The 13,562-nt window shown below is 36.4% G+C and overlaps 1 protein-coding gene across 1 annotated transcript in view; it reads left to right on the forward strand.

Moving 5' to 3' along the window:
• MALRD1 (MAM and LDL receptor class A domain containing 1) overlaps positions 1-13,562 on the forward strand; it is a 956,759-nt gene that overhangs the window by 308,400 nt on the left and 634,797 nt on the right. The window contains exons 20-21 of the mRNA XM_064284901.1: positions 8,167-8,343; positions 10,983-11,145. Of these exons, the coding sequence (XP_064140971.1) occupies positions 8,167-8,343; positions 10,983-11,145 (340 nt within the window). The remainder of the gene's footprint in view (positions 1-8,166; positions 8,344-10,982; positions 11,146-13,562) is intronic.

Raw genomic sequence — 13,562 nt, forward strand, 5'->3', positions numbered from 1 at the left:
ATGCTTTCCTCCTGGAGCTATAGATATTTAAAATATTTCAATTTACTGATGAATGATTGTGTTTAAATCTCAAGTAAACATTAAAATTTCTAAATTAAATATATTTCTTAATGTCAGAAATCATCAAACAGATATGCATTGTTACCTAAAAAAAGAAAAAAACTTTTTTTTTTTTTTCTAGGGGTAGATAAAGACCAAATATGAATATTAGTCAAGTAATCCATGCAGTTATACTATATGTGTAAAGTTGGTGATAATTTATCAAGGACTAGGATGTTAAACTGATTAATTTTAAGTACGGGAATGGCTGTAGGAAGAAAGGTCAGTAAAAAAAAAAAAATAGATAATCTGTTCTCTCTGAAGGATTATATTAGTGCAACACACAGTTTATCATTTTAATAAGAAATTTACTGAGCAAGGCATTAGAGCAATGTGTTCATCTGGAGCCTGAGCCTTCTACTTAGAGAATCTTGCAGATGACAGGTGTGCTGCTGGGTCTGATCTCCCTGTGGTTTAGGGATGTGTGAACAGATCAGATCAAGCTTAACTCATTTTTGCTTCTTAGTGAGTGCAAACTTCAGTTTTTTGCATTTCCCCTTTGCAATTTTTGTTTAAAGAAAATTAAGATTGTCATTGCCACCAACTTTAGTCTTATTCAAAGTAATTAAAGGCAAACAGTTATGGGCTTACTGTTCTAGACATATTTTACTGTTAAAAATTCTTTAGAAAATCATATTAAAAACTAAAGTTTACCCATATACTACACATATTTATTTCTATTATCATTTGAGTTAAAAGCATAATACTTTAGGAAATAATATTGCTGTAAGTCATTGCAAAGGAAAGTAAGTTTACTTCATGTTTCTTAAAAGAAAATCTGAAACAACCTATAAGGGCAGAAGAGTGTCAAGAATCTTGCAATACTTGGCACCCCTCAGTCTCCAAACAATGTCTCGGCCAAACCACATTTTGGGCCCTTTTTTACCTTTGCATGGCAGAGGCACTGTTTTCTTAATTTGCTCTTTTGGTACTCTCAAATGCAAACACATAGGGCTTATTTTAGTTTTATTCATTTCTGTAGAATAATAAAGAGTAATGTGAAAGGACAAAGAATTACAGAATCTTACAATCTCTTTTTTAAAGTAATGGTCCTCATGTAATAGGTGATTTTTATCCTGAGTCCTTTCTGAGATAGAAAATGAGTTGTCTCTAATTTATGAGTATGGACTCATCAACGTCCTTTATCTAAGACATCCAACTCATACCAATGATTTGCTCATAAAGAAGACTGTTTCCTAATTTAAGCTGAAATCAGGCCTAAAGATGCAGTTAAGAGTGTGGGCTTTAATAATATCGGAGGCCAAAACCAAAACCAAACCTATTGCCATTAAGTTTATTACGATCCATAACAACCCTATAGGACAGAGTACAACTGCTGCATAGGATTTCCAAGGAGCAGCTGGTGGATTTGAACTGCTGACCTTTTGGTTAGCAGCCATAGCTCTTAACCACCAGATGACTTGAAAACTGTAACACTACATACACCTAGAAATGTCAAGTATGGCATGCATTCATTTAAATGTCAGGCTTATCTTAAAGAAGAGAAATCCCTAGGTGATAGAAAAAAAGATGTTATAGAAAAATAGAACAGAACATATAACTATTAGAGTTAGAGAGTAAAAAAATATGGAATAAATGAGAGAAGGAGAAAAGGTAAGAGAAGGTCCAGAAGTGGTATAATGGACACAAGCATAGGGGTTCCCAACAGAAACAATTTAAAATTAATTTAGAAGAACATTTCTACAAACAAGATGACAAAGGATTCTCACAGAAAAATCAAGCCCACCTCATGATAAAAATAATTATTAAAAACACATAGAAAAGCATCCACCATATATGTGAATCAGCAGACACCACAAATATTAGAATTAAAACCTCAAAACTTAGAATAAAATTCTGAATAACAAAAGTAAAATGAATGCCAAAAACTATGGCAGCCATCCTTCAAAATATTCCGCGAAGATCCTCACCACCTGGTATTTGCACTCTGTGTGCCAGTCCCTGCCCACGTTGTAACCATCAGGATACTGTGGCAATGAAAGTGTGATTTCTAAAGCTAGATTTTTCTATCTTCTCTTGGATCACTGTCTCATGACAAAAAGACATTCAAGCAGCTATATGTAGAAAGTCCAGGAACTGAGGCCTTCAGCCAACAGCCAGCACTAACTTGCGAGGCATGTGAGTGAGACACTTTGGATGCAGATTCTCCAACCTAAGTCAAGCCTTAAAATGACATGTTGACTCTGAGCCAGAACCACCAAGTTAAGCCTCTTCTGAATTCCAGACTCCAGAAACTGTATGAGGTATAAGTGTTTATTATTTTAAAATGCTAAGATTGGGGCAATTTATTATTCAACAACATAAAACTCATACAAAAGTTATTAAAATTATTAAAGAAGGATCCAATGTTCTAAGAAAATAGCATGGAATTGTTTAAAAAAATAGACAAAATTGAAAATGAAGTCAAATTGGCCTTCTAGAAATTAGGAACAAAATGAACAAAATTAAAAACGGGATGAATTAAATAGCAAAAGACAACATCAATAATGCAACTAATAAACTGGTAATCACTATAAGGAAATTTCAAAGAGCGTAGCATTTAGATATACCCAGTGCATTTTTTGGGGGGAGAGGTAGATTTACTTGGAGGATACATTATGAAAGCTGATGGAGTCCCAGAAAGGGAATAAAAAAGAATGAGTTAGAGACAGTTTTTAAAGGTATACTGGCTGTGAATTAACATAAGATACAGATTTAAGAACCCTAGTGAACTCCATACAAAATATCATAATAAGAGGAAAGCCACATCTTTAGTCATTGAAATGACTTAGAAAGACAACAAAGACAAAAGAAGATATATTAAAAACTGTCAGAAATGAAAAAAGAACCACTATTAGACTGGTAGCTGACTTCCTGACAGCAATAATAGGAGCCAGAAAACAGTAGAATCTTATCTTCAAAGTTTTGAGGAATAATAATTGCTATCCTAAAGTTCTAAGTTCGGCAAAGTAAAACTATCTTTCAGAAATGAGTGTGGAAAAAAAATAAATAAGTTCAGATAATAGCATTCACAAAGAAAAAATGATGTTACTACACCAGACCCTAGTCAACTAAATTATGCAGATGTGCACCTTAAAAAGAAATAAAATGAGCTCGATAAGGGCTTATAAGCAAAATGAAACAGAGAAAGAGAAACAGTAAGAGACATGTACAAAACAAACAAATAAACAAAACCCAAATAGAATCAAATGAAAACAACATTAATGGTAGAATGGATAAATAACATGTTATACCATGTGTCGTTGTTATCTAGAGCTGCTGTAACAGAAATACCACAAGCAAACGCTTTAACAAAGAGAAATGTATTCTCTCACAGTCTATTGGGTTCAAGTCCAAATTCAGGGCATCGGCTTGGAAGGTTTTCCTTCTCTGTTGTCTCCGGAGGAAGGTCCTTGTCATCAATCTTCCCCTGGTTGAGGAGTTTCTCAGGTGTAGGGACCCCAGTCCAAAGGAAGCGCTCTGCTCCCAGTGCAGATTAACGAGCCATCTTTGTTGTCATACCCAGTGCCGTCGAGTTGATTCCGACTCATAGCGACTCTATAGGACAGAGTAGAACTGCCCCATAGAGTTTCCAAGGAGCACCTGGCGGATTCGAACTGCCGACCCTTTGGTTAGCAGCCGTAGCACTTAACCACTACGCCACCAGGGTTTCCAAATTAACACAATGTTCAGAGAAAAAGCAAAGTGCAGATTATATAGAGAATGATTCAATTTATCTGAAGCTCAAAGACTAAATAACTACTTTTTATGAAGCACTTATATTGTACTTACATAGTCACTATTCTAAGAATTTTACAATGTTAACTCATTTAACCATATAGTAACCTAATGAAACAGGTACTATATATACTATGGTGTTAGATATACATGCAAATGAAAAGAATGATAAAAACGAATGAAATGAAGAAAATACAGAATTCAGCACTAAACTGGGCAATGAGGATATGGAATCAGCAAGGCAAAATTTGGAGTTTCAAAACTCTCCATGGTTGTTTATTTCATAAGCTAGGTGATAGGTGTATGGCTATTTTTTTTTACTATTATTCTTTTAACCAGATATATATTTTATATTCATTCTTATATATGCATAATACCTTTTGTAATTAAAATGTAAAAGAATAACTGGGAAGATTTGTGTTGCTCAATAGATTAAGAGATCAAAAATTAGTCATTCATATAAAAAATTAAATTGGAGTCTTATAACAAGCAATACATAATAGTAACGTCTAGATGGACGAAAGACCTAAATGTGAGAAAGTAAAACTATCAAAATTTTATAAAAATGATAGAGGATACCTATGATGTTGGAATAGGTGAAGATTTTTCATTTCCAGTAAAACCTTAAAGCACAAACCATAAAGGAAGCAATAAATTAGAAGACATGAAAATCTTTTATTTTGAGAAACAACCTAGATGCCCATCAACAGATAAATGGATAATCAAAATGTGGTACATACACACAACGGAGTATTATGCAATGATAAAGAACAACAGTGAGCCTGTGAAGCATCTCATAATGTGGATGAACTGGAGGACATTATGCTGAGTGAAATAAGTCAATTACAAAAGGACAAATATTGTATGAAACCACTACTAGTAAAAACTCATGTAAAGGTTCACACACAAAAAGAAAGTGTCTGATGATCCGAGGGAGGGGAGGGATGGGGGTGGAAAAATACTTAATAGACAATGGATAAGTGGAACTTTGGTGAATGGTAAGGCAGTACACAATATTGGGGAAGCCAGCACAACTTGTACAAGGCAAGGTCATGGAAACTCCATAGACACATGCAAACTCTCTGAGGGACCAAATTGCTGGGCTGAGGGCTGTGGAGACCATGGTCTCGGGGAATGTCTAGCTCAATTGGCATAACATAGTTTATAAAGAAAATGTTCTACATTCTATTTTGCTGAGTCGAGTCTGGGGCCTTAAAAGCCTGTGAGAGGCCATCTAGGTTACTCCTCTGGTCTCACCCCTTAGGGAGCAAGGAAGAATGAAGAAAAGTAAAGATATAAGGAAAAAAAAAATAAAAAGATTAGTCTAAAGGACTAATAGACCACATCTACCACAGCCTCCACCAGATCGAGTCCAGTACAACTAGATGGTACCTGGCTACCACCACTGACTGCTCTGACAGGGGTCACAATAGAGGGTCTGGGACAGAGCTTGAGAAAAATGTAGAACAAAATTCTAACTGAAAAAGAAAGACCAGTCATGCTGGCCTGACAGAGAGTAGAGAAACCTGAGAGTATGGTCTCAGGACACCCTTTCAGCTCAGTAATGAAGTCACTCCTGAGGTTCACGCTTCAGCCAAAGATTGGACAGGCCTGTAAAACAAAACGAGACTAAAGAGGCGCACCAGCCCAGGGGCAAGGACTAGAAGGCAGGAGGGAACAGGAAAGCTGGTAATAGATTACCCAAGGTTGAGAAGGGAGAGTGTTGACGTGTCATAAAACAATGTGTACTAACTGTTTAATGAGAAACTAGTTTGTTATGTAGACCTTTACCTAAAGTACAATAAAAAAAAAAATCTTTTATTTTGAAAGGCACTGTACAAAATAAATAGACATGTCAGAGACTGGAAAAGGATATTTGCCACCCAGAAGTTGAGTAACTTAGACGTGGCTCTATCCAACGCGAGAAGGTGGACTCTCTGACCGGCTGGGGCTTATCTTTTTTGGACTGTTATAATTAATTTCCTGCTTTGTGGTAGAAAATATTTCTTTTTTTCTCCAAACCAGCTCCTCCTCTTATATATCCTATCTTAGAGAATGGTACAATCACCCATTTATCAGTCCAATTCAGAACTCTGAAGTCAGTCTTATCTCTCTTGTGACAGAATACTTTTTCCTTGGTCCTTGTCTTTCTTTCCATATAGATTGAGCTGCAGTAGCCTAATATTTCTGGCCGCTCTTCAACCTCTTATTTATTCCTCCCCAGGAAAAGAAGAGCAAAGATGTGTTGAAGAGGTTGGAAGGATAACCTGATCATGCATTTCTTTTTGGAGCTAGCTAGCTTTTTAGCTGTAGATGCACTGTAATTCACAGTGGGATCCTTCTGCTTCCACACAGGGAGACCTGGCATTTTCCAGCAAACATAACTTAGAGGGTTTGTTTACTTCTGAATTTGGAGACCTCTTGCCTACAGACACCCAAACCAAATCTATTGCCATCGTTCGGACTTACAAGCGACTCTATAGGACAGAGTAGAACTGCCCCATAGGGTTTCCAAGGCCGCAAATCTGTATGGAAGCAGAATGCCACATCTTTCTCGCAGTAGGTTCTAATCACTGACCTTTTGGTTAGCAGTGGAGCACTTAACCACTGTGCCACCAGGGATTTTTGCCTATAGATATGGGTTGTTTTGTCCATCAGCTTTAACTGTTAAAAGTTTATATTTTGATTTAATATCTGCCATACATTTCAGTTTTAGTTCTTAATTGCTTCAGAAGTTGGGCTATTTATTAGACTCCTCTCACATTCCCCATAGTGCCCCAATCCACAGACATCTAGATACTAGATATTGAATATTGCTCATGTCTTTGCCCTGCCCTCCAAACCATCTCTGCTCTGGGTTGTAAGTGGCCAAGAATATTAAAAAAAAAAAAAAAAGAAGAAGAAGAAGAAGAAAAAGAGCCTAACTGGTCTCTTCTCCACGTCAGAGCCACCTCCGATACAGCTTCCGTACCACTACCGGGATGTTTCTTGAGGTGGAGATTTTATCATGTCTTGGCATTTCTCCACAGCTGTTAGTTTTTATCTGAAACTCCTTTGTTGTTCTCATCTGGCCCTTTATGATCTGGTAATCATCTCCCTTCCAGTTCCATATCCAGTGACTCCAACAAATGCATTCTTACTATATTATACAGGGAGCCCTGGTGGTACAGTGGTGAAAAAATTGGCCTTCTTCATGCCAAATGCTCATGGTATTACCAAAATGTATTCCTCTGCCTTCACACAAGCTTTTCTCATTTCTCCAACTAGCCAGCAACTAATCATCCTTTAAAACTTAAAACTTAGTTTAAATATCACCTTGCCAGGAAGCCTTCCCTGACTCCCATCTGATATAACCTTTTTTTGTGTTCTTTAATACACTGCGCAAGCTTTCGTTCATTCATCTAATTCATCTATTCATTCATTCACTCTGTTATCATTCCTTCTTTCCTTCCATCTATTCTTCCATTCATTCACTTGTCAATAATCATGTGCCTACCATGTACCATGTTTGCAAAGTATGCTGTGGAGACAGGGGTAAATGGATTGATATCATTCTTGTTCCCATAGATTATAATCTTTATCAGAGACCTATCATACAGGACTGTAATGAAAGTATTTATCTGACTGCCGTGTCCACTAGCCTATAAACTATTTATGGCAGAGATGGTGTATTTGGCTTTAGATCCATGCCACCTATCATGTTCATGAAACATGGATGTTATTAATAAATATATATCAATTCACTTAATGTATAAATTCTTGAATTTGTATAAATTTTTCCCAGCTTCTATATTTTCAGAAATTATAGTCTTCATTGTTCAAATACTTCTAGATGATTGCCTCTGGTTCGGATACCTCCTGCAACCTTAAATCTTGAATAGGTAAAACAAAAATTAGGAGATGTTTCAAATTTGGATTTGCTGTAGCAGTGGAAATGCAAAGTTTATTTACCCAGTGGACTAAAAGGTTTAATCAAATCTTGACTCTGGCCCCTAATGCCAGCATCTGGAGCTATTTTGCTTCCTGCTGATCTTCAAACTCTGCTCTTTGGCCTTTCATTTATTCAGTGAGCTCTGGATAGCTTTTTGGCAATTTTTATCTGTACCTCCCCCTATTTTTTAATTAGATATCCAGAGGTATTTGCTATTTCTTAAGATCAAGAACCCTAATTTATATGCTTACATAACGGTGTTAAACATATTAACAAATACTATCAAGCACTCTTTATAAGGTTGAATAGTAAGCGTGTTTAGAAAAGTTCCATTGTGTAAAATCTCTAAAGAAATGGAAAATCTATTAAAAGATGCCTGTGTATTATTTCCTTTTAAGGTAATTTGCCAGTGGACCTTCCAACTCCACCAGAAACTTCCATCCCAGTGACATTATCTCCACACAACTGCACAGACCATGAATTTGCCTGCAGGTCCAATGGTCACTGTGTTGAAAAAATTCAGAAATGTGATTTTAGACATGACTGCCCTGACAAATCAGATGAATCATCCTGTGGTAGGTGAATTTCTAAATTATGTATTAAATGCAGTAGTAAAATAGATAAGAATATACTAGTATAATATCTAAGTAGCATGGCCTAGTTAGAAATGTTCACCTCGGCTTGGAGCAATTTCTTAACATAAGAGCTATTTGTATAGAAGATTAAAGAATCAGCATGTATTCTACTGTCATGACCAAAAAGAGGTAAATGGTTTTGGATTAATGTTTTGGATTAAAAACAATTCTATGCATTACAGAAAGTTGATAGGTTGGGAAAATGAGTCTGGAGTGTGACTCAGAATAGTCTGCAGACTGTGCTGCTGGAAGATAAGTGCAGTGGTTAAGAGATCGGCTGCTAACCAAAAGGTTGGCAGTTTAGATCCACAAGCTGCTCCTTGGAATCCCTGCGGGGCTGTTCTACTCTCTCTTACAGGGTCGCTATGAGTCAAAATCGATTCAGTGGCAATGGGTATAATTGATCTAACGTATGCAAGGTAAAGACAGTTCTTTGACCCAATCAGATGTTGCTTAATTATAAAGTATAAATAAATATTTAGATCAATTATAAAAATATGCTAAACAAATCAATTGAGCTATTAATATATGTGATTAAATACTCTATTCTCCTTTTTCTAAACAGTTCATCACTAAAACTTCTAGGACCATTTTGAATCCATTGATAGGAGTTTTGAACTCTTTGCTCAGCATTGTAATACCTGCAAGTTGGAAAAATTTGTTCAAATTTTGCCATTGCCTAAATGCACATATACAATGAATGTGATGTCAAATATGTAGAGTTCATGAGAAAGCCTTTTCTAATGTAGATGGGACTTTAAATACCTGAGACCTGGTGAAAGATGGTTTTCATTTATTGGCACTTTTCCGATCTACTGTTTTTCCTAAATGAATCGAAGGCAAATTATTTAACTCAAAAGTGAACTTCACAAGCAAAGATTGTCTATGAGAGGAGAACAATTAATCTATGTTTGAATGGGTGAAACACCAGATGAGAAGGAATAAACACTGTGTAGTTGTTTTTCCCTTCCCTGTGGCTTTGAGACTCTCCCTTTGTCACTGAATAGATAACCTGTATTCAGCAGCATCTGGATTTGCTGTACTCTATTTCTCAAGTGTCTTGACAATATCATGGGTCCAAAACTTACTGATAATGCAGAGAGTATAGTGGAACTCTTACCTATCTTATATCAGTTTTGCGGAGGAATTCTTAGGGCTTAAAACACCATGTAAGTTTGTATTCTATTCTTTTAACACAGGATGGGGGGAGCTTCTTAATGTACATATACAACATAAATTAACTAACTGATCTAAACTAAAAAATAAAATAAAAGTTGATAGAGACTCACTCTGAGTGAGATGGGACAGTAATTAATTGAAGTTAGTTGGAAATTCTGCTGCTTATCACAGATGGAGGCTAGGGCAATGGAAGATGTGGTATTTCTAGTTTTTCATGGAAGACAATAAGGTTATTCAATAATCTTATGTTTTTGAATCATTTCAAATCATTTCTTAAAATTGTATAATTTTTATCTTTTTAGCGATATGAGGAATACTATCATACTGAATTCTAAATCTCTTCACAAAGATAAATATAATTATATAATTGATATTAATATCGATTATATAATTATGTATTTATCTCTGTGAAGATTAAATAACACACCGGAACGTCATGATTAAAAAGCACTTTCTCTGAGGGAACATATCCTCTAATTTTACATTAAGTCATGAACCAAAGGCTCTAAAGCTGGTAGTATTATGCCTTCATTATTTGTCACTTGGAAACCCTGATTGCATAGTGGTTAAGTGCTACGGCTGCTAACCAAAAGGCTGGCAGTTCAAATCCACCAGACGCTCCTTGGAAACTCTATGGGGCAGTTCTACTCTGTCCTGCAGGATCGCTATGAATTGAAATCAATTTGATGGCAATGGGCTTGGTTTCTTGTGTGTCCCTAGGAGGAACACCAGCAACTCTATAATATGCAAAAGAACTCACTGAATCTTTTTTTCATTGTTCTTTAATTCAAGGAGTGGAAGATTTAAGACATACAGACATGAACATAGAGAGAGAGCAAACTCACGAAACATTTTCACATACAACCAAACTGTGTGTTTCCAAACTTACTGGGCTTATAATTTGCTGTGATTTTAGGATACAGTAATTACAAGAATCTTAAAAACTTATAAGAAAACAGGTAGAATATCAAATTTATTGTAAATCTCATGTTTTGGGCTTAAATACATTAGAATTTCGACTGAGCTGAAGTTTAGCTTTGGAATTTTGCTGGCGGAAAAGGAGGCCAGACCTGTAAGACTTTAGCAGCCAGTCACACAGACAATGTAACTGCTGTGTTAGGAGAGACTGACAATGCCTAAACTGCTGCTTTACCACACTGATTAAAACCTCACGTCCTCATGAAAGCAGACTCATTACTATATGCATTTAAGCCCGTATTTCAGTTACTACATGTATTTGAACATGATAAGCCTAGATTTCTTTAAAACAGTGATTATATATAGATTGTTTGCCTAATTAGTCTAACTATGCTTAAGAGTGAGAAGTTAGATAGCAATTGCCATTTATTGAAACATCTATTGTGATTAGCTTATCTTCTCTTTTTTCTGCCCTCCTTAAGTTATGGAAGTTTGCAGCTTTGAAGAAGAAAGCCTGTGTAAATGGTATCAGCCAGCCCCAGCAAATTTATTCCAAGATTTGAACACATTCAGGTGGGGTCTTGGTAACGGACGGAGTATTCATCATGGGGAAGAAAACCACAGGCCATCGGTGGATCATACAACGTAAGTGACTACGTGTTTTGAATAAGTCTCTTAAAAAAAAAAAAAGTCTCTTAGGAACTGTTTATTAATCAGCTCCCAAATTCCTGCCCCACCACCTTATTCTAGGCCATTGCCATTGTAAAGACAAATGCTTAAATTATAGAATGAGAGGGCTAGGTGTATTCTTTATCACAAAATTGAAAAAAAAAATTCAATTAAAAAAGTAGCGAATGCTCTTGAGAAAGCTGTAGAAACTAGAGAAAAGCATGAGGAAGTCAACAAAAAATAATCTGCAATATCATCACTCACTGAAAAGCACTCTTAATATGTTGTTTTAAAATGATGTGTTTATTCCTCCCCTCCCCAAATCCCTTCTCTCTTCCTCTTCCTCCTCTTTCTCTATCTCTTCCTCACCCCTTCACCATTCTTTGAGTCTCCCTTTCTCCCCAACTCCCTTCTTCCCCTCTTCCCCTTGCATGTAACAGAATTTTCTCCACTTTGCCGTAAATCATGACCACATTAACCTATTCCTGACTGGAAGACTTCCCAGTGAATTCTATTTTAAATGTTGTTGCAAAGAACAAATTATTTAGTAATACTGTGTGACAAACACTGCTCTAGACACTGGGGATAAATCAGCAAATGAAACAGATGGTCCTTGCTCACATGGGGCAAATGGGCAATAAACAAATAAATTAATATTGCAGGTGGTTACAAGTGCTTTAATGAAAAATGTAAGCAAGACAGAGGGTAGTGAATTGTTGGTGTGGGTGGCATCTTTCTGAATGGAGCCCAAATGAAAAGGCCCACGGATGGCAACTTGTCAGAAGGCCAATGGGTCTGGAGTAGAATGAACAAGCATGAGCTACGTCAAGTGTAATTTTTTTCTCTGTTGTGCAGCTATTAAATTTTTTGCCCTTTTTTGTGTGTTTTCACTTTGGTTTTATAGCTTTGTAACCATGTTTTATATATTTTATATATCAACAGTATGTCTATTATTTATTGTCTTTGTTTATCATGTTTAACAAAGTAGCTTTTATCACAGCGATTACTTACACATAATCTAAAAAGATAAGTATTGATGGTTGTCATGATCAAGTAGACCTTTTTACAGCTACTCCCATCCAATTTCCTAGACAGAGCATTCTCTACCCTAAGATTGTGTAATTATTCATCTGTATCTTTCTAACTTTTATTAGGGACTGGTTATAGGTTGTTATTGTTGTTGTTAGTTGCCATCAAGTCAATTCTGACTCATGGTGACTCTGTGTATAACAGAACGAAACATTGCCCGCTTCTGCTCCATCCTGAGCCCATTCTTGCAGCCATTATGTCAATCTGTCTTTTTGAGGGTCTTCCTCTTTTTTGCTGAACCTCACTTTACCAAGCACGATGTCCTTCTCTAGGGACTGGTCCTTCCTGATAGTACGTCCAAAGTACGTGAGATAAAGTCTCACCATCCTTGCTTCTAAGGAGGGCTGTACTTCTTCCAGGACAAATTTGTTCATTCTTTTGGCAGTCCATGGTGTATTCAGTATTCTTCATCAACACCATAATTCAAAGGCATTAATTCTTTTTTGGTCTTCCTTATTCATTGTCCAGCGCTCGCATGCATATGAGGTGATTAGAAAAACATGGCTTAGATCAAGTGCACCTTGGTCTTCAAAGTGACATCTTTGCTTTTTAACACTTGAAAGCGGTCTTTTGCAGTAGATTTACCCAATGCAATGTGTCATGCTGCTTCCGTGAGTGTTGATTGTGGATCCAAGTCAAATGAAATCCTTGACAACTTGAATCTTTATCATGATGTTGCTTGTTGGTCCAATTGTGAGGATTTTTGTTTTCTTTATATTAAAGTGTAATCCACACTGAAGGCTGTCCTTGAGCTTCATCACCAAGTGCTTCAGCTCTTCTTCACTTTGAGCAAGCAAGGTTGTGTCATCTGCATACTGCAGGTTGTTAATGAATTTTGTCCAATCCTGATGCCACATTCTTCTTCATATAGCCCAGCTTCTCGGATTATTTGCTTAGCATACGGATGGTGAAAGGATACAACCCTGATGCACAACCTTCTTGATTTTAAGCCATGCAGTGACCCCTTGTTATACTCAAATGATTGCCTCTCGGTGTATGTACAAGTTCCACATGAGCACAATTAAGTGTTCTGGAATTCCCATTGTTTTCAGTGCTATCCATAATTTGTTATGATCCACACAAACAAATGCCTTTGCATAGTCAATAAAACACAGGTAAACACTTTTCTGGTAGCAGGATATATATTTGTAAAATATATAGCCATTTCTCAATTCAAAGACTTTAGACATTATCTATTGAGTTTCTGTTATCAGGAATGCAATTGTTACCAGAATAAGGTTCTTGCCTCTCACTGGTCAAGAATGAGCAGGTAAGGCATGTAGTTTCCCAAATGAGCAAAACTT

Source organism: Loxodonta africana, chromosome 4, assembly GCF_030014295.1.
Source record: "Loxodonta africana isolate mLoxAfr1 chromosome 4, mLoxAfr1.hap2, whole genome shotgun sequence".
Taxonomy (NCBI): Eukaryota; Metazoa; Chordata; class Mammalia; order Proboscidea; family Elephantidae; genus Loxodonta; species Loxodonta africana.